Source organism: Triticum aestivum, chromosome 4A (genome assembly GCF_018294505.1).
Source record: "Triticum aestivum cultivar Chinese Spring chromosome 4A, IWGSC CS RefSeq v2.1, whole genome shotgun sequence".
Classification (NCBI taxonomy): Eukaryota; Viridiplantae; Streptophyta; class Magnoliopsida; order Poales; family Poaceae; genus Triticum; species Triticum aestivum.
In genome coordinates this window covers 669,734,842-669,758,414 of record NC_057803.1, presented here as the reverse complement: position 1 = coordinate 669,758,414, position 23,573 = coordinate 669,734,842, and the positions used below count along the sequence as shown (strand labels likewise).

The window sequence follows — 23,573 nt, the reverse complement described above, 5'->3', positions numbered from 1 at the left end:
TCAACCTACACTCTAAAATATGTCTATATACAACCGTATGTAGTTTGTAGTGAAATTTCTAAAAAGACTTATATTTAGGAATGGAGGGAGTATTAACCAAACAAGTAGGACAAACAACTCTGGAAAAATAAAGAAATTACATTGAAACCCCCGAGGGCCTACAATCTTATTTCTCTTGAAAGCGTTGATAAGGTGTTGCTCGATTTAGAGATAAGCGTTGATAAGGTGTTGTTGATGGTGGACGAGAAGTCATCAAGGCTATGGTCCTGCCAAACCATCGTCCTGGAGAAGTTGTTATAGTCGGAAAAGCCACGTATTCAAGAGTTAGATCTTAATTTTCACATGCCTCACCTCGATACTGGAGAATGCACCGACATGACAAAGATGAGGCATGAGAATCCAATTGCAAAGGTAAGCCATCGCCACTGCCACATCGGCACACCCTGCAAACTCTAGCCTCATCGCCGACAATTGATGATAGGAATCTATGGCCTCGAATCATGGACACTACCGCACACAACACCATCCGTCCCACATACAATTAGGAGACAGAGGGGGTAGAATTTGAAACGAATATGTTAGGGTCAAGACCGAAATTTCGACAAACAATTAGGAATGATTTTATAATAAATTATAAATTACCTTTTGTCCAACCTCCACAACACAATCAAACCGGCATGCTAACCGGAATTGTGCCACCGGCTACCCTCTCCTCGCCGCCGGCCGCCTCCTCATCGCCTACCCTAATAAACCCTAATTTTGTTCCTCGCCCTCTAGCTTCATCCTCCCGGCTCCCGAGGTTGAATAGTCACCGCTTCGGTACAAGCAGCATGCCACGTGGCCACTCGACAAATTTTATTCTTTGACACGTGGACCGCCTCCGTGGCGAGCTGATTGACTAATCACAGTCTAACCCCCATGCCACGTCAGCACAAGTCACCTACAAATACAGTTAAGGCGAAGAGCTGACTCGACTGTGCAGACGAGGAGCGCTATCTCCCTGACAGGTAGGACATGGCGAACGAGTCGTACTTGCTCAGCACCGACGCCGACGAGGCGGCCCTCCCGGCCGGGCCCGCCGACGGCAGCCGGAACGGCCCGCCGCCCCGAGCGCGGGCGTGGCCGAGCGCCAGAAGGTCCTCCATGATTGTGTCGGACGGCGGCGGCGCCTCCACCTCCCCGGCGACCCTCCCCTCCAGCATCTCCAGCACGCGCGCCATGCTCGGCCGCGCCCCGGCCTTCTCCTGCGCGCACCACAGCGCCACGTGCACCGCGCGCCGCACCGCCGCCTGCTCCGCGTCCCCGACGCCGGAGGAGAGCCTCCGGTCCACGACCTCCATCACGCGCCCCGCCCGCGTCATCTCGGCGGCGATCTTGGGCAGGTACGACCACCCGCCGTCCTCCTCCGGCCGCACGCAGCGGCGGCCGGCGACCAGCTCCAGCAGCACCATGCCGTAGCTGTAGACGTCGGACTTCTCCGTGACGCCGGCGCCGAGGAGCCACTCGGGCGCGAGGTAGCCCGCGGTGCCGCGCACCGCCGTGACCACCCGGCTCTGGTCCTTGCCGGCCAGCTTGGAGAGGCCGAAGTCGGAGAGGACGCCCCGGAAGCCGTCGTCGAGGAGGATGTTCTCCGGCTTCACGTCCAGGTGCAGCACCTTGGAGCGGCAGTCGTGGTGCAGGTAGGCGAGCGCCTTGGCGACGTCGACGGCGACCTGGTAGCGGCGCGGCCACGGCAGGCAGCCGCGCGGGCGGGCGGCGGCGGCGGCGTCATCGGCGGGGGTGGGGGCGGGGAAGATCCAGCGGTCGAGGGAGCCGTGGTCCATGTACTCGTAGACGAGGAAGCGCGGGGAGCCGAGGCAGAAGCCGAGGAGGCGGGCCAGGTTGACGTGCTGCGCGCCGGCGATGGCGGCCACCTCCGCCCGGAACTCCTTGTCGGCGCGTCCGGCGGCGGCGCGGCCGTCGTCGGCGATCCGCTTGACGGCGACGGGGGTGCCGTCGTCGAGGACGCCGCGGAAGACGGTGCCCGAGGCGCCCCGCCCGGCCACGCACCGGAAGTCGTCCGTGGCCGCCGCCAGCGCGTGCAGCGAGAACTTGCGCGGCAGCCCGGCCACCTTGCGGAAGTAGCTGTACTCGGCCCGCAGCTCCTCGCCGTCGTCCAGCGCCCGCCGCGCTGCCATGCGGTCCGCCCGCCCCGCCGTGCAGTGGAGCATGACCAGCAGCGTCAGGACCGTCGCCGCCAGGACGGCGGCCGTGGAGAGGTAGAAGGGCCTCGACAGACGCAGGCAGAGGTAGAGGGCCACCTCGGCGGCGACGAGCACCGTGCTGGCCACCGCGACGGCGAGGACCTTTGCCTTTCTGCTCCCCATCCGTGGTACCAGACCATCTTCTGAGCTCTTTACCTCGTCCTACTCCCAGTTTTGACTTGCTGAATGTTGATCCTTGCAAATCATAAAAGATGACAACGACATTCTCAACTTGAAATTTTTGAGCTTTCCTCTGGTCTCCCTTGAGTCGTAAATTTCAAATAGGATAGGCAACAGGCGAGGAAATGTTCAAACCAAGAACCGATTTGGCGCGACAAGCGACACAAATGGCATCGCGCCACGGGGAATTTCATCGAGAATTTCATTCGCACTTTCAATTGTTAAGTTGATTAAGTAGATGAGCAAAGAGGGATTCAACGCCTTTCAGTGACATCAGTGGATAGTGTGGTTGGTGAAGCCTGCACTTTAGACAAATCCAAGGTTTGAATGTTTCAGCAAACAACTAAATGTTACTACAAAGAAACTAGAGCTTGATTGACAGTTTCCTCAAGGTCTATTTACCGTCATCAAAACTCGACGACAAACAACGGATCAAGATCGTCAAAGCGAAAACGATGCTCCCATAACAAATTACCCACCAGCAAAACAGTTGATGTGGCCACTGAACACGGAGCCATCCACGCAAAGATGCAATTAAAACCTTATTGACTGGATGAAAGGCAAGTCGAAAACGAAAGAGACGTCACTGTTTGTTTAATGAATCACATTATTCGTGTGCGGCAATTCTCCAAAAAGAAAAGAAAAACTATGTTTCCAGGGCCCTTTGCTGCTCCGATTTCCCAGTCATGACAACTGAGAACAGCAAACTGGTTGGCATGGGTATTAAACTCTATGGGCACGCAGAAAAGCTGGTGTTTTTCACAGCTTCAAAGCATCTCAGCAACAAAAATAATTGGCACCGGTCCACTGTTTCATCAGTAGACATGCCCTCTTCGATCTTAATGGTGGTGGTGGTCGTCGTCGTCATCATGTCCGTCGGGGTTTCCTCCGTTCCCAATAACCTCAAGCTGCGGAAATAAAGTTGGAATTTCAATGCTCAGAAAACATGGAGGCAACACATGATTTAGTATCTTGTTCAAAAAAAGTTCACACAAGGAAAAGCAAATTATGTCAACAGAAGACAGCAACATACCTTGAAATACTGAGTGCAGACTGGGCATTCATGCGGCTCGCCTTTCTTCAACCAAAACCACACAACATCATGCTCATCCTCTGAAAAGGAGCAAAATAGTGGAATTTGGAATTTGAGTTAATTAGATTCATGATGGGTTGATAATCATTTCTAGATAAGATGCAGGAGAAGACTGAAGTTTCGCAGCCTCTGTTAGTGGAGACAGAATTATGGATTCAAGTTAATATACCTCCTTCACCACCAGGGCAACCAACAATCCTCTTGTCAAAGTGTGACTGAATGATAGCTGGCTCTTCCTATGAATGAGGATGTGGACACATATTCATTCAGTTAGACCATACGAGTAGAAAAAACAACTAAAGTGCACAATGATACACAAGGTACAGTTGAGCCAACAAAACACTCTGCAAAGTGATTTGTCAAAAGAACAAAACAGAATGCCATGCCTATTTGTGAACTCACAACCATATTACATAACAGCTGTTGCAAGTCAAATGGATAAGTTATGAGAAAATAGGCCGGGCAAATCAGTGAGGTAAAACAGAAAGGGGTCATTGCAGCAAACAAGAATACACAGGGACAGCTACGCAATTCACCATTCTAACTGAGAATAGTCTGTTCTTGATACATGAGGACAATATACTTTACTAGAGATGCATTAGGCTGGAAGATAAGAAACGTAAATTCAACTTCAAAATAAGAGTTACAACCATTGAGCATGTCAATTCACAAATCATAACAAACAGATCCAACACCATCCGTTCAACTAAAATGCTCCACAGCAGCTAAGATCACATTGATAAGGAACAGACTCACAGAATAAAACAAGCAGGATTTTTCAAACAAAATATATCTTCCATGAAACAAAGTGTTCAGTGTTCACATGATATTACAAACCAAGGGGAAAAAACAGATTAATAAGCTAAAAGGAATAGAAAACAGAGCAATGAAAAAGCAAATTCTAGATGCCTGCAAGTAAGTATAAGTTCAAGAGGTGGGTCCGAGTCAGAACAAGTGGTTGGAAATTCAGAAAGTTAACCCTTGCAACAACCCCTGAATTGTCTTTTAACATGCTAAAATCCAAAGACAGCTGATACATATTATCACAACCCAGAAGATGCTAATTGCCAAGGTCTGATATTATCACAACCCAGAAGATGACAAGTGCACAAAATGTTCAAGCAATGACTATGTCGTAAGAATGTTAAAATCAGCCTCATTTTTGCAATGACTATTATCACAACCCAGAAGAAGACAAATTTGCTTGCAACATACAGCCTCATTTTTTACCAACACGACTTCCAAAAGTTATGAAGACAAACATGATTGTGTACGCTGGACTGAATCTATCAGAATAACGTATCGTGCTGCCTTACAACTAGAGCAATGCCATTGGTCTCACCAATACCTAACTTATGTTCAGCAAACCACTCTCTGACTATTACTAGTAGATCAAGGCAATAACGGCAAGCCTAAGGACCACACATCACCATTTCAGTGCAGACAAACAACCTATTAGACAATCCAATCGCGCACGGATCAAATGACCATTGCAGATGGCACCAAAAATTGGGAAAGCGCTGACCTTGGTGCCGAATGGGCCGACGGGGGCGTCCATGTCAAACCGCTTCTTTCCCTGCAGACGAAATCCAACGAGGGTCAAGAACGAACCGGCAAGGAAAATGAAACCGTGAGAAGAAGAAGAGACGAGGCCTAAGGCGGCCACGACGGAGGAGGGAGGCGGGCGGGCGGGCGGGCGGACCTGGAGCTCGGCCTCGATCTCCTCGCGCTCGTGCCCCGTGGCGATCGGCATCACGTCCTCCACCCGCATCCTCGCCTGCCCCGCATCTGCGGAAAACGCGCGGACCGCCGCTGTCAAATCGGGACCGAGAGACGGACGGGGACGGGGACGGGGGACGGCGGCGAGGGGCGACTGCTTACCGAGGGTGGAGAAGAAGGCGGGCGCGCGGCGGAGGGCGCCCGCGGCGGATCCCGAGATCGCCGGAGCGCGGCGCGCGGCGAGGGCCGAGCGGCGGGCGAGGAGGAGTGCGGCGGCGCGCTTCCACATGGCGGGCGGCGGCGGCGGGCGGACGAGGGGGCGATGGGGAGGAGACGGGTCGGGGTCGGGGTGGTTCGAATGGCTCGCTCTCTGCCGATGGGTCTTATGGAACGGAGGCCTTTTCCACTTGGTGTTTCTTTTCTAGGCAACCGATAGTGGAAAATATAGAATAATTCCGTCGAAATGATGAAAAATCTCTCCTCTCTCTTTTCCATTTCGATTTTTGTTGGCAACCCCGTTTCCTCGGCTGATTTTCGACGTCTGGTCCGTCCCTCCTCCTAGAGCGTGTTTGGTTGCATAAACTGGATATGATTAAGAGTTACCAACTACACATGATGCATATGATTATAATAGAGTGTCTCGGTGACCGGGATGTACGATGGCCGTGTCCGACGCATGCTTGTGTGTAACACATGTTTTTTGAAAGGGTGTAACATAATATTGTATTATAATTATTAGTCATGCATTCACATGCTTAAATATGGTGTTCATCTTATAGTTCGAGACAAGTTTACTCAACTCTCGTACCTGTTTCAAAACCACCCACCTGATGTTCTCCGAGTGCGTCATTTTGCAAAATGTGCTTTTCTGTTTACATTTCCATGTTTTTCAAACATTTCATGCAAAAAAGAGTTTAACCAGATACTAACGCTAGGTTCTTAATTGCACCGCAAGGTTTGAATTATTCTCCCGCAAATACGGGTCCTGTACATTTGCGTGTTCATGGACCAAACATGCCATTCCTTTTCTCTGCAGCCTAATAAATTGTTAGGAATCACATACTCCGGGAGGATTATAATGTGTAGTGGGAGAAGCTCAAGTATGGGGTACTTAAAAATAGCTTGGACTAAGCAAATTAACCTCGAAAGTTCTATAATAACTAGGATAATACTAATAATTCGTCTGAGAACATGTGTGGATACAAAATTCCGTACAAGAGTATCAAATATCGAAACCGCCTGTAATATTCTCCGCTCGACCATATATACGAGAAAGCATAAATTGGCTACTCTTAGCGTGAACATTCCACAATAATGTCATGGTTAGTATGAACATTCCACAATACCATGGTAACATCATTTCATAAGTACTTGTCGAAGGACGAAACCAACTTTGATCAATATATAATAATGCTAACTCACAACGCTAGAGAAAAACAGTCTCGACTTTTAAGGGTTTCATAGAGGCACACATAGTTCCAACTTCAGAGCTACTCAAATGAAGCATATCAGAAGCTCTGTGCCATGATCTGTGCCGCATGAGAGAATCATCTGCACGGACAACATTTTGACATTAAGAGAGCCTTCCATTGTTCCAAATTTCAAGGTACACAATAAATTGTAGATCTTACTTTCCCGTTTCAAAATACCTGGCATTTTTCACCTTGAACAGTCAAATTCAGTTATATTTTATCAATTATTTCCTTCTTGTTTTTCAGTTTGGGTGTATTTAGGTGGTAATGTTAGATTTTTTTATTACAAACATTATTATAAAACTAAATTTCCATAATATTTATAGATGTGTTAGTAAAAAAGTGAAGTGTAACTTTAGGACATGCACAAAAAAACTGCCAAATATTTTGAAATGTAGGTAGTTTCTTGTCCCTCAGATCTATGTTGAGTACAAAGTGACGATTTCCATTATTCAGATATAAGACTTGTAAGCCTTACAGTAGATGAAAAGATATGTAACCAGATGTAAGATCTTACCGCCAAGTCTGCAGCTCCTACACGGCAGCCCATCAGCGTCTTATGGCCAAGGAAAGGCCTGGTTGAAATGTGAGGGGGCAAATAAGTTTACATTCAAATCAAGCTCGAAAAACAAACACCAAGTTTAAACAGTAGCCTTATCATTTAACCAAAATAGTAAGAATGTAAAGACTCACATTGCAAATATAATGACATTTTGTGGCTTTAGTATCATTTAGCCTAAGTAGTAATATGTAAGACTTTAGTGAGATATGGTAAGAATACATGACTCACGAGGTTGGTGAGTCGGTCGGTGATAGACAGATATCTTTTCCATCGCTATGCCATTAGCCACGAAGAACTGTTCTAACACAGGAACTCTTTCATCATCCATGGGACATTTTATATTGACCATTGTAAGGTTTTTGCAAGCAAATGATGTACCCTCGGGTTTGATATCGTCATCTATTTCCTCATGTTCCTTGTCGCAGAACAAAGTGAATATCATGAAATGTCCAAACTAATTTATCACAGCTCAAAATATAAGCAGTATAAGAATGTTTATACCGTTTTGAGTTTAAGAAAAAGCCTCTCGAGATTTGGAGCATGCTGCAGGAACAAAACTAATGGATGCAAGTCAGCAGCCATACACCATTCACCAAGGGATAACACCTTCAGGTTGCTAAAAACTGGGCACATCTCCAATTCCCTATTCAGAATCACCTTCATACGGAACACAAGTGAATTTGTTCAGTTCGGTCCAAACAAAAGAATAATAACAGAGTGAACCTACATGCAATTAGACATTTGTAAGTGCATGTTTGTTTCTGATTAAGTTGTGTAAGAGGATGTTGCCGTTAGACTGTAGACATGCTAACAAGGATACAACATTGCAAAAGAAAAGGGATTAAAAAAATGCTCCCGGCAAACTACTCAAATTCTATGTGCTTTGCTTACAGTTTTATTGCAATAAAGGTAGAAATTATTTCCCATAACTCATCAGGTCACTTGTTGTGATTGTGAGTATTAGAGTGCAAAAAATACACAAAATGTGCACATAGCACATTGGATGTCCAGTAAAAAAAAGTGGGGGGTTCGTTAAGTAAATATTTTTTCTGCAAAGAAAATAACTGAAAAATCTATATTAGTTGAACAAATATAACATTGCTGAAATAGAGATATCAGCAACAGATTCGTATATATACCTCTTCGGCATCAGCTATCAGCTCCAAACTTGTAGCATTCGACAGGCTGCGGATAACATTTTGGCCACCTAAAACTTTGTCACCATAGAACTCATCACTTGTACTCAAGTCGCTATCAGCGTCGCTGTCATCATTTGAGTCACTGTCACACTCAAACACCTCTGGATCGGGCTCTGCATACCTCTCTTCAAACTCATCATGCAAGAAAGAGTCATTAAGCATGATTGTGGCTGTGGCCAGGGAAGCCATGTCTTGGAACGAGGGGGCGTGGTGGTATGGATTGACACAGCGCAGCGATATGAGGTTGGGAGCAGCAACGGTGAGGTCCCTGATGATCCTGCACTCGACCATGGTGAAAGTGATAAGCGAGGCAGATGATATGTGGGGGCCATCCAGGGAGCAGTCTTTGAGCTCCAGGACTTGCAGAGAAGGGCACTGAGAGGAGAGCTGCCTCAGCGTCTTGTCGTACAGCATTGTGCCCGACAGATGCAGGTGTTTGAGGTGGCAGGAGACGAGGGGCACGTTGTCGAGGTCGGAGAGGTCGTCGTCCCTTGGGTGGTGGCTGAGCTGGATGAACCGGGCCCTGCGGTTTATGGCAGCGCGGATCCACATTTCGACGTCCTCGGAGGAGTAGTCCTCCCCGTCGTCGTCGTACCGGGGACTGTAGGGCATGTGTGGAGCGTCCTGGCGTGGGGGGCTGGACAGGACCCGGAGGGCGTCCAGCGGCGCGGACGCCTCCCGCAGGAGCAAGAAGTGGTTGGCGAAGCTGGCGAGACGCGTGGGGAGGCGCCGGTGCCGGGCCTTGCAGCAGACCCGGAGGTCGACGCAGGGCGCGGAGGCCCAGAGGCCGCGCCGCTGCGCGAGAGCACGCAGGTGCGCGCCACCTCCCACGCCCTGAGGAACGACATGACCTTGTGGAGGAGGTCGTCCGGGAGGGCGCTGAGGCGGTCGAGGGAGACGGCCTCGGCTTTGGGTTTCTTCCTCGGGGGCATTTCGTCGAACAGCTTGCCTGCTTCAGATGGTTGCTCCGAGTTTGCTACCCAGTAGGAAGAAATTCAAATTCCTTGGAAGTTTGCATTGCATTGCAGATTGCAGGGGAAGAAGGGAAGGCGAAGGGGGGATGGATGGATCGGTGGACCTGCCTGCGCAAGGATCGATCGGTGGAAGTTGGGGGTGAGTTCTTGCCACTTGAATCAAATACAATCCCGCCGACAGCGGCTACATTCGGTGCAAATTGTTGCTCCAGGAGTAGAATGGTAGGCGGGAGTGGATGAATTATGAGCCACGAACAAACCTCGACGGTGATCTCGCCCAGAGCCCAGCCGAATCGGGTAGGGTAAAAGGGTTGGCGGCGGCGGTTTGCGCAGATGCTGTGGAGGAATGCCTCGATCTGGGACACGATGATGCCTCCTGCCTGGTTCATCTCTCTCGCTCCGTGTCCATGTGTTTGGGCTTTTCCCGGCAGTTCCTCCTCCTGTTCGGCGCGCATGTCCAAGTACGGGCCGGCCCAGTCTGGTTTCTAGAACCTTCCCTGAACAGGGTCCTTTGTTTTTATTCTGATTTTTATTCTTTCATATTTATTTTTAGTTTCTGCTTTATTTTATTTATTTATTCCATTTTGGTTTTTTCCCTTTCTTTTTTCAGGTTTTTTTACTTTCTTTTTAATTTTAGTTTATCGTTTTCCTTTTTTTTATTTTACTTTTTTGGCAACATCTTTTTCAAATTTGCAAACTTTTTTTGATATCATGGATTTTTTTAAAAAAAATAGTGAATATTTTTTGAATTTCCGTACTGTTTATGAAACCTTGAAAAACTTTAAATTCGCGAATCTATTTTAGTTTTGCGATTTTCATAAAAAAAATGAACATTTTTCTGAAGCTTGTGAACATTTTTATTTGAATCGGTGAACAGTTTTTTGTTTAGCGAACATTTTTTTAATTTATAAACATTTTTCTAACTCGGCAAACATTTCTTGAATTGATGAACATTTTTTGAAATGCATGAAGATTTTGAATCTGAAAACCCTTGAGGAATCGATGAACTTTTTTATAATTCATGATCATTAATATTTTTTTATTTTAAAAAAATCATGATCATTTTTTAATTCAGTATTTTTTTTGTCCAAATTCACAATTTTTTTACAATTTGCAAACATTTTTTTAAAATCTATGAACATTTTATGATTTATGGAGCAGTTGACCAAGGCCCGCTCCACTCTCTTCCCCCACACCCACCCACCGACCATCAGTTGTCTACAATGTATGTTGATACTCTGTCTGCTTTTAGTTACAAATGTGAGTCCAGTTAAAAAAATGAAAAATTAGAAATTTTGATTAACTATAGAAAAATAATATAAACACATATAATATATCCAGGCTGATTAACGCTATCAGGTTGAACGATGCAATAGAGATGGTCGAATGGTGGCGGGGAAGTTTCAATGTGGCATTTGCCTTCCCGCCACAACATTTTTTGGTTTTGGGTGCAGGATAGGGCGCAGCCACCTTGGTGCCCCAGATATATATCACTTGCATTTTTTAATTAGGGGGTGCCCCAAATATATATCACTTGCACCAAATTTTTAATTAGGGGGTGCCCCAAATATATATCACTTGCACTAATTTTTTAATTAGGGGGTGCCCCAAAAAATTGCATCACCAATATAGGGATTGGCAATCTGCCGGAACAATGTTTTTTTGTAAAAGTCCTAAAAATCAGATTTTGGGGCAGCTACCCTATTCCGGGAGTGTTGGAGATGCTCTAAGTACAAGGCCTGAGATACAAAGAGTTCATGTCTCAATGGTGATATGCAGTATATCCGCATTGCTTAACAATTGGACGTGTGATGAAGTTGGATACGAACCAACAAAATTTATGGTATCTATGCAGTATATATTTGTAGGCCCGTGGGTTTCCTACGGCAGCGAGGTTAAAATAGGACAAAATGAATTCCGATGGTGTTGTCTCGATGCTTGGTAGATTAAAAGATGTAGTGCAAACTCTTATTTGTAAGCACGTATAAATATATATGGAGTGCATGCCTATGTATGATTGATGAGCTAGATGCTTTATTTATGTGTTGCCTTGTGTTATGACTACTACATAATCGTCACACCCATTTTCTGAGTAGAAATTTACTCTTTAAGTCTAAAAATTCAACTCCAAGCCCTTGCCTCCTGCGACCTCCGAGTTAGGGTTTCCCTGCCTCTCGACCGGCCTCCGCCTCGTCTCCTATGGTCCTTGGATCATGGAGACGCATTGGATCCCGACCCTTGCCGACGGGAGGGCTCCGTTTTTGAATATTTTTTTGGAGTATTGTTAGGGTTTGTGCCATGCTCAGGAAGACCAGGCGGAGGCGACTTCTTGAAGATGGAATAAGTCCTCCCCGCCTAACCCCCATCCCGGTGATGTTTCTAGCGTTGTCGGAGGGTGTGTGAAGGTGTGTCTCTGGTGGATCTCGTGGGATCCGGTCAGCGTTCATCTTCGGTGGGTCCGTTTGGATCCGGTCTTCGTTACTGGATGTGTCTACAGGATGTATCCTTCCGATCTAGACGTCTCTTCATCGGCGGCGGTTGTTGTTCTGGTGCGTTGGTCCTATGAGGCCTTAGCACGACGACTTTTCGACTGTCTATTACAACAATGTTTGCTCTGCTCCGATGAGGGAGGGGCGATGACGGCGGCGCGCCTTCGGCTCGCTCCAGTGCTTGTAGTCGTCGCTAGATGGTCTACGGACCTGGATGTAATTCTTAATTCTGACGTTCTTTATACTACCTTGACAGTTGATGAATAGATTGGAAGTTTCTCGGAAGTTTCTCGCAAAAAGGAAAAAAATTCAACTCCAAGCCCCCCTTGATCTTTAGAATGACAAATTATGTTCTGCTTAGTTAGTGTATACTTCCTTTTGTGGCCGTCACTTTGCCAATAAAAAAATGTGACATATCGAAGTCTTATCTCTTTCTGGCCCCTTTTGATATATCGAAAAAAGATAACATGAACATAGGTAGGCTAGTTAATACTGACTTTATAAGAATAAGTTGATCCCTGTAAGATAACAATTTCCATATCCAGCTACTTAGCTTTTTCTCAAACGATCCCCAGCAAGTTTTATTCATCATTTTTTTAATTTACAAAAGTATATAGCAATTCCTAGATATTTGAAAGGTAATGACCCGAATTCACACCCCCGAACAGCTGAATGTACTCATCATCCACAGCCTTAGCTTTGCCAAAACAAAAGAGTTCACTCTTACGAAAATTTATCTTTATACCGGAAAGTTGCTTAAAAGATGCATAAAGATTAGTTTCATCTTGTAGAGCTTTTTCTAAATTGTGTTTCATGAAAATAATAGCGTCATCAGCATATTGGAGCATCGAAACTCCACCATCGTAACACCAAAGGGCTGAATCAAAGGCACTGCATAAACCTCCCTAGATAAAAAGTTTCTGCATCACAGTTATCTTACAAAGATTTCTCCAATCCATTAATTTGGTCATTACAAACATGCATCCTTCATATTCAGTTTGACCAATCTTCCCTGCTCAATAACAGTCTTTTGAGTCCCCTGCCGTCCTTGGTATCTGGAAGCGCAAGCACCACCAGGACAGCGCATATGAGGGCGACGACACCACCGAAGCCAAAGGCCGGCGCGTTGCCCTTGTTGAAGGCCCCGTCTATCGGACCGGCAGTGAGGCCAACTAGCAGCTGGTAAAGAGCAGCAATGGCAAGAAAGTTATTTCTGTTCCAAGACAGATTGATCTGCAAAAACAGCTAGCAGGAATACTCACTTGCGATAGGGATATGACAATGGTGATCGCACCAACCGTGACTCCTGGTCAAAATTAAACAATAAAGTCGGGTTAATTATTTCTTGGGAGCAATTTAGAGGGGCAGTGAGAACGCAAAGATGTTTACAAATCACAAAGAAAGCCCAAACCTTGGCCACCACCCTCTCCCGCCGCGAGCTCAGCGGCGACGGCCCATGGAACACTATTCAACACAGCCTGTGGGATCCCGATGAGCGCAAACATGGTGAGCGCGAGGGCGTTGAGACTGTTGTCGGGGCCGGCGACGGTGAGGCTGGTGCTCAGAGACGGGTTGTACCCATTTGTCGAGACGACGCCGACGGCAACCATCCCTGCCATGATGAGGAACACTGAGAAGAGACTGATGGACCAGATGACCTTGGACGTCAGCTTGCGGCATAGCTTGGGGATGAGGAAGGAGGTGGCCCCGAGCGAGGCCGAGCAGAGGAGGAGCCCGATGGCTCCTTCGCGGACACCGGCATTGTATTTGTCGTCAGCCACCCCGTTCGGGTTGCCGTGGTAGATCTCGCGGCCCATCCAGTCCGTGTTGTACTGCAGGAACGGGAACCAGGAGAGCTGCAACCAAATGCCAGTTCACAAGAAGGGTCCATGTTAGAACACCTAGTAAGGCCTTGTTTGGTTCATAAGTTTTAGGATTTTTTTTAGTCCCAACTTATAAGTCCCAAGTCCCTAAAAAGTTCCTACATGTTTGGTTCCTGGGACTTATAAGTCCCTATAAGACCATATTACAACTATAAGTCTTTATAAGTCCCTCCTTGAGAGTCTTATTTCATAAGTCCCAAATGCCCACTTTAAGTTCCTATAAGTCCCTCCTGTTTGGTTTAGATGGGACTTATAGAGACTTTTTTAAGTCCCTAAGCCAATAAGTCCCTGAAAACAAACACCCTCTAACTTCGGCGTGAGCATGCTTTACACTCGCCTAATATATAATATAGGTAATAGCTCTGGTCTGTGGAGTCTGGACGTACCCATGTGAAGGCTGTTAAAGCGAGCACTCTGAACATGGCGGGACTCATGTTCTTCAAGCTCGCGAAGAGGTCGATGAATGCATTGAGGCCCCCGCAAGTTTGAGTGGAGGCGGCACCGCCAACGCCGTCATTATCGAGGGACTGCTCATCAGCGAGGAGCATGGTCACTACTGTGCTGATGACGATGATCACCTGATCGATCATGTACAAATGTATATGATCACAAATTTGTCAATATCGGGTCATGAAATGGATGCATGCAAAATTACTGGGCTGACGGTGACTTTACGGACGGACTCACCACAGCAGTCAAGAAAGCACCCTTAAGATCTGCGCAAGCGTCGCAGCACGCGCTAGTTTTGAGAGAGGGGAACCACCTTACATACATACGACGGCCGGATTCACATCAGTAAGGACCAAAAGAAGGACATGGTCTTCAGATCTAAAGAAGAAGGCTAGAATGTACCGGTGCCATGTTCCGTAGGCAACAACCGCGTGGCCGAGGATGCTGCCGATGGCCATCCACACGGAGAAGATCGCCTGGCCCACACTGGGGCCATGACTCGCAGCTGCAGTGGGTGCAACACAATGGATACGTCGATTAGTTATTTCAGCAGGAAACAAGTGCTGCGACACAATTGATGATGAAAGGATGGATGGAGCTCACCGGATAGGTTGGACATCATTGCTCGAACCGACGCCTGTGCGGTATGGATGACGCAGTCCAGCAACAAGATGCCGACGACGTACACCGCCGTGGCAGCCCAACGAGGGCCAGTGTAGATGCTGAAGAAGAACAATGCACAACATCAACGGCGGAGCTATGTGTTGTGCTGGGGGCAATGGCCCCCCCACCCCAAGCTTTGAACCAACTTGTGAAGGAAAAAAAAGGAGGACTTAGATGAAAACATTTTCAGCTTTTGACCCCTCCAAACACTCTTATTTTGTCATTGGCCCCCCAACAGAATCCGTCTAGCTCCGCCACTGACACACATTGTTTTCGTTCATCAGAGTGTCATATCTTAATGTTTCAGCGTATTGTATATATCAACAAAATCCGAATGCACGGATCACATTCTACGGTGGATCTCGTGCATGGTAGGAAGATCACTCTATTAAACCAACCAAAAATGTATTGGTACATACCTGCAGTTCTCTTTGGTGTCGCCGAGGTATCGGCCGATGTCCGCAGAGAAACCGATGAGCATGCCCTGTTCAAGTCAGATTTTCTGGGTACCAAAAAATTGCCAGTACAAAGGAAATAAGAACATGAGTTTTGATGAGCTTACAGAGATGCATATGATGAGGCATTCTAGGATGATGAAGGGCCTCCTGCGTCCCATCCTCATGGTTCATCGGTCGCTGTAGTAGCCCACGATGGGGTTTACCTAGGGAAAAAAAATAGCACAGTGTTATGATCTATTGACGACGATCTCATGTCTTTCTTATGAAATGCGTTTATAATTAACTGGGTTCACATCCCAGGGAAGGAAAAATGGAAGAAATTATTGATATGGGAAATGTTGCGCCATTTTGTTTGGTGTTGGTGTGCTAGTTGAGATTAGTTAAGACTATGATACGGTAAAAATCTAAAGGAGATTATTTTGCTCACGCACAGGCGCTAGATAAGCTTGAGCAATCACAAGTTCAGTGTCCCTGGTTCTTCTCCGATAAGATGATAAGACGATGGAAATTCAAGATAAGATGAGATCGATCACATGAAAACACTCACCAGAAATCCAGCGATGGGTCCGCCAATCCAAATCATGGAAGCATACTTGTGCGGAATCCCAAGATTCTACAGCCAAAGAGGCAAATCAACAGCATAAGTATATACTCCTTTCGTCCCAAAATTCTTGTCTTAGATTTGTCTAAATATGGATGTATCAAGTCACGTTTTGGTATTAGATACATCCGTATCTAGACAAACATTAAGACAAAATTTTTGGGACGGAGGGAGTATGTGCTAACATCAGATTATAGTATTATGAAATTTGACTTTGTCCGTTTAGTTTCGAAAAGATGATAGTATCAAACGCACCTGGGAGTAGGGCGAGAGGAGGGACATTTCTAGAGCGGAGATGTACTGGATGCCGCCGGAGACCATGCACACGAGGAACAGCCTGAGGGCGGCCGTCAGGTTCTTCCGGCGCGCGCCGCCGTTGCAGGGGCCGCCGCTCTCGCCTGGCGGCGCCATCTGCTGCTTCAGGAGTGTCTTTTTCTTTTGACACTAGGGTTGCAAGTTGCTGATGCCACCGGCTTGCCTATTTATATTTATTTCCTGGGCCAAATGTTAACGGTTTCTTCTCCACAAGAAAAAAAATGAGCCCTCTGGTATGGCATGGTGGGCCTTTTCTACCACCCATTAGCTAATCCATTGCTTTGGCTCAAAAAAAAAAAAACTAATCCATTGCTCCTCGTCCTCCCCGCCAGGAAGTTCAAAAATGTTCATGGATTTGAAAAAAATTCAAAACTTCGAAAACAAGTCTGTGGAATTTGGCGAATCAAAAAATTTGGTGAATTCATAAGGGTTTGCGATTAAAAAAATCATGAATTCAGGAAAACTTCACGCATTTTTTTCCCAAGTTTCAAAAATCTTCGCAGATTCAAAAAATATTCTTGAATTAGAAAATTCTAATGAATTTAAAAATATTTACAAACTTAGAAAACCTTCACGAATTTTCAATGCTCCCCGCCCATTAGGTAATCATTTGCTCCTTGTCCTCCCCGCAAGGAAAGTTAAAATATTGCCTAAAAAACAGGAGAGTTAATAATATGTTGGAAAAAAGTTTATGAGTTCAGAACATATTTGTGGAATTCAAAAATGTTCTAAAATTGAAAAAATGTTTGTAATTAAAAACGTATGAAATTGGAAAAAACTTCCCGATTTTTTAATGTTTGCAAATTCAACAAATTGTAAATGAATTTAAAATGTTTGCAATAATAAAAAAGTTCATGAATTAAAAATATATTTGTGAAATTATAAAAAGTTGACGAGTTCCTGAATTTTAAAAGGTTTCTCAAAAATGAAAAATGTTTCTGAATCCAATGCATATTCATGGATTTGAAAAAATGTCATGAATTTAAATAAAGTTCACAAATTAAAAGATAGAACAGTAAAAGGAAAAGACATTTAAAAAGTAAATGAGTTTTTTTAAATATAATAAGAAGAAAATGTAGAATATGAAATGATATTTTTGTTGAAAAAATGGTTCCTGAAATAGAAAAACTTCTTCGAACCTCCCAAAATAAAACCAGCAAGCCACCTCCAGCGCCATGTGGGCGATTCGCACTTAGCGCTCGGTAAGGACGATACATAACACTCGCGGTTGTACATGGCACACACTAGTGGCCTTCTTCATATAAACTGCATGTGATTTTTTTTTTGTTTGGAAACTTCCGGTCACTTTTCTATTTTTTTCCCTCTGTTGATTTTTCCATGGTTCTTTCTTCAATGCATAGACGGTTGCAAGTCGTGTTGTGGATGAGATCTCTTGCAAAGGTGGTGGATGCCTCTTTTTGCTGGACTTGTGTTGCTTCCGGTGGTTTTGCGCCTCCTCGCTCTTGTGTCCTTCTCAAACTATATTCCATGATTTTCGGTCTCTACGTATTCGTCTGGAACCCATCCTCTAGCTCTAGTCATCGTTTTGTTTTTTGTGTTTATATATGGTTTTCATTTGTTTTTTTAATTAACCAAGAATTGTATTGTTTTGGGATCGAACTTCCCTCATTAACTGGATCAACTCTTCTTTTCTCAATGCAACTGCAGAAGTCCCCACCCTCTGACAAGGTTTCATAAAAAAAAATATGGCTTCCCTAGTTGATACCAAAAACCTTTTTCTTCCCTATGTTACACCTAGTCTAACTTATGTGCCCTTTATGACACTGTCATCCACTCGTATCATTTCATTCTTTTCTCACCGCAGGCCTAGCGAATGCGGTAGTGACTGCACAAGAGGTAGAGGGGGTATGGAGGGTGATGGTGACGTAGATGGTGAAGGTGATGCAGAGGGCGGCCATGGAGGGGATGTGGAGTGAGCGACTGGGAGCACCACAGCGATAGAGGACGATGGTGCGGCTGCTGATGGGTTTGGCTTGGTTGTTGTGGAGGGCTTCGCGTCAAGCATGGATACGGCAAAATGGTGGCGACTCGATTGCAAATGGCCGAGCGACTTGATGTGCCGAGCTCAGGCTCGTGTGCGCCGGTGGAGGGTGGCAGTATAACTGCACATGGCTTGGGCCAGTCATTGCGACATGCTTTGGCACTTGGCATAACTGAGTGCTCGGCCTCCAATGTGGTTCCAAGGTTAGTGCGTGACTGGGCGCAGAGGCTATATCTCGCTTATAGCGAATCTTCATTCGGTCTCGCCTGAAGTATCTACAATTGGCAGTCCTAAAAGAAATACACTAGAAAACAACATATGGTTCTTTTGGTTTGGAAACATCCATTCATTTTTTTTTCTTTTGGTTTTTCCATGGTTCTTTCTTCAATGCATAGATGGTTGCAAGACGTGTCCTGGATGAGATCTCTTGCAAAGGTGGTGGAGGCCTCTTTTTGCTGGACTTATGTTGCGTCTGGTGGTTATGGGCCTCGGCGCTCTTGTGTTCTTCTCAAAATATATTCCATGATTTTCCGTTTCTACGTGTTCATCTAGATCCCATGCTCTAGCTCTAGTCATCGTTTTGTTTTTTGTGTTTATATATCACTATTAGGAAAAAGCTTATAGACAGACGCTTACTAGTAGCGCGGGTTTATAACCCTCGCTACTGCTACTTACTAGTAGCGCGGGTTTTTACCCCTCGCTACTACTAAGTTGATAGTAATAACGCGGGTTTTTACCCCTCGCTACTACTAAACGGTCTCTACCGTGCCTCCCGGGACATGCCATAGTAGTAGCGAGGGGTATAAACCCGCGCTACTACTAAGTTGATAGTAGTAGCGATGGCTATAAACCCACACTGCTACTAACTACATGGTTTTTGAAGAGCCCTGAAATCCCCATCTCCTTCCCCAAATCCTTCCTCTCACCCGTCACTCTCCCCCCCTCTCCCCATAGGCTCTCACATGGACCTCCTACGCATGCGCGCCTCCTCCTCCATGGCGCCAAAAGAGGCCGCCGCCTTGCACCGCCGGCGTCCCGGAGCCGCCGGTCTTGCGCGCATCTCCATGCCACCACGCCGGAGCACCTCACCACCGGTGACCAATCCCGTTGCTACCTCCATCTCCTTCCTCTCTCCCTCGTTCTTCTTTTTCTCTCTCTCTCCCTCCGGTTTGACTCACCCTCCCATGTCCTTTCCCGTGCATGTCGTCATCATGGACGACCAGGAGCTCGCTGCCTTGCTCGTCCATGGATCCGGGCCCTCTGCAGCAGCCGGCGCTGGATCTGGTCTGCCGCTACCCTTCTGCAGCTCCGGCGACCCCTACCGTCGCTAGATCGAACCATTGCTGCCATTGACAACACGCACGGGATCGAGAATATTTTTTGTTTTCGAAATTAATAGTAGTAGCACGAGTGGCACCCGCGCTACTACTCTATAAGTTAGCTGTAGTGCCGTAGTAGTAGCGTGGGCGCCCGCGCTACTACTAGCTATTTAACCCGCGCTACTACTAGGCTTTTCTCTAGTAGTGTATGGTTTTCATTTGTTTTTTCTTAATTAACTAAGAATTGTATTGTTTTGGATCGAACTTCCCTCATTAACTGGGTAACCTCTTCTCTTCTCAATGCAACTGCCAAACTCCCCACCCTTTGGCTTTCATAAAAATATATGGCTTCCCGAGTTGATGCGAAAAACCTTTTTCTTCCCTATCTTACACCTAGTCTAACTTACGTGCCCTTTATGACACTGTGGTCCACTTGTCTCAATCCATTTGTTTCTCACCGCAGGCCTAGCGAATGTGGCAGTGACCGGACAAGAGGTAGAGGGGGTATGGAGGGCGATGGTGACTTAGAGGGTGAAGGTGATGCAGAGGGCGGCCAAGGAGGGTGTGTAGAACGAGCGATTGGGAGCACAACAGCGATAGAAGACGGTGGTGCGGCTGCTGATGGCTTTGGATAGGTTGCTGTGGAGGGCTTCACATCTGGCGCGGATACAACAAAATGTTGGCGACTCGATTGCAAATGGCCAAGCAATTCATTGTTCCGGGCTCAGGCTCGTGTGCGGCTGTGGTGGAGGGTGGCAATATAACTGCACATGGCTTGGGCCAGGCATTGCGGCATGCTTTGGCAATGGGCATAACTAGGTGCTCGGCCTCCGACGTGGTTGCAAGGTTAGTGCGTGACTGGGCATAGAGGCTGTATCTCGCTTATAGCGAGTCTTCCTTTGGTCTCGCCTGAAGTATCTACAATTACGGGTCCTAAAAGAAATACACTAGAGAATTGCATATGTTTTTTTTAGTTTGGAAACTTCCATTCGGTTTTCTATTAGTCTTTCCGTGGTTCTTTCTTCAATGCATAGACAGGTTGCAAGTCGTGTCGTGGATGAGATCTCTTGCAAAGGTGGCGGCGACCTCTTTTTGCTGGACTTAAGCCGTGTTCGGTGGTTTTGGCCTCGGCGCTCTTGTGTCCTTCTCAAACTATATTCCATGATTTTCCTTCTCTACGTGTTTGTCTAGATCCCATCCTCTAGCTCTGGTCATCATTTTGTTTTTTTGTGTTTATATATGGTTTTCGTTTGTTTTTTCTTAGTTAACCAAGAATTGTATTATTTTGGATCAAACTTCCCTCATTAATTGGATCAACTCTTATATTCTCAATGCAATTTTGAAACTCCCCACCCTGTGACAATGTTTCATAAAAATATGGCTTCCCTAGTTGATACGAAAAACATTTTTCTTCCCTAACTTACACCTAGTCTAACTTATGTGCCCTTTATGACACTGTCGTCAACTCGTCTCAGTTCATTTTTTTCTCACCGTCGGCCTAGCAAATGCGGTAGCGACTACACAAGAGGTAGAGGGGGCATGGAGGGAGATGATGATGCAGGCCTAGCGTATTCGGTTTGTGTGCCACTACCTTGTTAAAGTGATAAGTCTCCAACGTATCTATAATTTTTTATTGTTCCATGCTATTATATTATCTATCTTGGATGTTTTATATGCATTATGGTAATATTTTATACACGAGACTTGGAGAGGAGGCCAGAAGACCTACGAGGCGGACACAAGCCATAGGGGCACGCCCTAGGGGGGCGTCCCGAGGGCTTGTGGGCCCCTCGGAGGCCGTCTAACCCTAATCTTTGCTCCATAAATACCCAAATATTCCCCGTACATCAGAAGTGTCCACAAAAATTACTTTTCCGCCGTCGCAAGCTTCCGTGCTCGTGAGATCCCACCTTGGGGCCTTTTTTGGCACTCTACCGGAGGGGGATTCGTTCACGGAGGGCCTCTACACCAACCTTGCTGCCCTTCCGATGATGTGTGAGTTGTTTACCACAGACCTACGGGTCCATAGCTAGTAGCTAGATGGCTTCTTCTCTCTCTTTGATCTTCAATACCATGTTCTCCTCGATGTTCTTGGAGTTTTATCCGATGTAATCTTCTTTTAAGGTGCGTTTGTTGAGATTGATGAATAGTGGATTTATGATCAGATTATCTATGAGTAGTATTTGAGTCTTTTCTGAACTCTTTTATGCATGATTATGATAGCTTTGTATTTCTCTCCGATCTATCGATTTGGTTTGGCCAACTAGATTGGTTTTTCTTGCAATGGGAGAGGTGCTTTGTGATGGGTTCAATTTTGCGGTGTCCTCACCTAGTGACAGAATGGGTAGCGAGGCACGTATTTTATTGTTGCCATTAAGGATAAAAATATGGGGTTTATATCATATTGCTTGAGTTTATCCCTCTACATCATGTCATTTTGCTTAAGGCATTACTCTGTTCTTTTGAACTTAATACTCTAGATCCAGGAAGGAGTCGGTCGATGCATGGAGTAATAGTAGTAGATGTAGGCAGGAGTCAGTCTACTTGTCACGGATGTGATGCCTATATTCATGATCGTTGCCTTGGATATCATCATAACTATGTGCTTTTCTATCAATTGCTCAATAGTAATTTGTTCATCCATCATATGTTTCTTTCAAGAAAGAAGCCTCTAGTGAAACCTATGCCCCCCAGGTCTATTTTCCATCATATTATTTTCAGATCTACAAAACTAAAAACCCAAAAATACCTTGCTACAATTTATTGACCTTTAATTTATTTTGAATTTTATTTATCTTTTATATCTATCTCTATTAGATCTCACTCTTGCAAGTGACCGTGAAGGGTTTGACAACCCCGTTTTCGCGTTGTGTGCAAGTGTCTGTTAGTTTGTGCTGGTGCATCTATTGGGGACTTGCTTGTACCTCCTACTGGATAGATACCTTGGTTCTTAACTGAGGGATATACTTATCTCTACTTTTCTGCATCACCCTTTCCTCTTCAAGGAAAATAACAACGCAAGCTCAAGAAGTAGTAGGAAGAATTTCTGGCGCCGTTGTCGGGGAGGTTCTACAACAAGCCTACCAAGTACCTATCATAAACTCCCATCTCTTGCATTGCATTATTTGCCATTTGCCTCTCGTTTTTCTCTCCCCACTTCTAAAACGGTTTGAGAAAATCACAAAAATATTTCCCTTTTTATTCGCCTTCTTTCATTTGTCTTTTCGTTTGCCTTTTGTTTGCTTGTGTGCTAGATTGCTTGCTTTGTCATGATGTCTCAAGAAAATACCAAGTTGTGTGAGTAATGATTTTATTAGTACTCCGATTGCTCCCACCACTAGTGCGGAATCTTATGAAATTAATGTCGCTTTGTTGAATCTTGTTATGAAAGAACAATTTTCTGGTAGTCCTAATGAAGATGTTGCATCCCATCTAAATACTTTCCTTAAATTGTGTGCTATGCAAAAGAAAAAAATGTGGATAATGATATTATTAAATTGAAGCTATTTCTGTTCTCACTATGAGATCGTGCTAAAACTTGGTTTTCATCTTTGCCTAAAAATAGTATTGATAAATGGAACAAGTGTAAAGATGCTTTTATTTCCAAGTATTTTCCTCCCAGTAAGATATCTCCCTTAGGAACGATATGATGAATTTTAAGCAACTTGATCATGAACATGTTGAACAATCTTGGGAGAAGATGAAATTAATGATAAGAAATTGCCCTACTCATGGTTTAGGTTTATGGATGAGCATACAATTTTTTTATGCGGGATTGAATTTTGCATCTAGAGATCTTTTAAATTCCGCCGCGGGAGGTACTTTTGTGGAAATCACATTAGGAGAGGCTACCAAACTCCTAGATAATATTATGGAAAATTACTCTCAATGGCATACCAAAAGATCTTCCACTATAAAAAAGTGCATGCCATTAAAGAAATTAATACTTTG

General features: G+C 45.5%; 2 protein-coding genes and 1 pseudogene across 2 annotated transcripts; all 3 read right to left on the bottom strand.

Annotated features, from left to right (window-relative positions):
• Positions 1 to 616: 616 nt before the first annotated feature.
• On the bottom strand, positions 617 to 2,810 carry LOC123088007 (probable receptor-like protein kinase At5g20050). Its single transcript, XM_044510135.1, has one exon. The coding sequence runs from the start codon at positions 2,364 to 2,366 to the stop codon at positions 993 to 995; it is 1,374 nt and encodes a 457-aa protein (XP_044366070.1). The 5' UTR covers positions 2,367 to 2,810; the 3' UTR covers positions 617 to 992.
• Positions 2,811 to 2,952: 142 nt separating this feature from the next.
• On the bottom strand, positions 2,953 to 5,649 carry LOC123088008 (putative cytochrome c oxidase subunit 5b-like). Its single transcript, XM_044510136.1, has 6 exons — positions 5,398 to 5,649; positions 5,219 to 5,304; positions 5,042 to 5,092; positions 3,686 to 3,752; positions 3,457 to 3,536; positions 2,953 to 3,331 (listed from the first exon to the last, which is right to left on the bottom strand). Exons 1-6 carry the CDS (start codon positions 5,522 to 5,524, stop codon positions 3,263 to 3,265), a joined length of 480 nt encoding a protein of 159 aa, XP_044366071.1. The 5' UTR covers positions 5,525 to 5,649; the 3' UTR covers positions 2,953 to 3,262.
• Positions 5,650 to 6,391: 742 nt separating this feature from the next.
• On the bottom strand, positions 6,392 to 16,397 carry LOC123084235 (sucrose transport protein SUT5-like; annotated as a pseudogene).
• Positions 16,398 to 23,573: the final 7,176 nt, after the last annotated feature.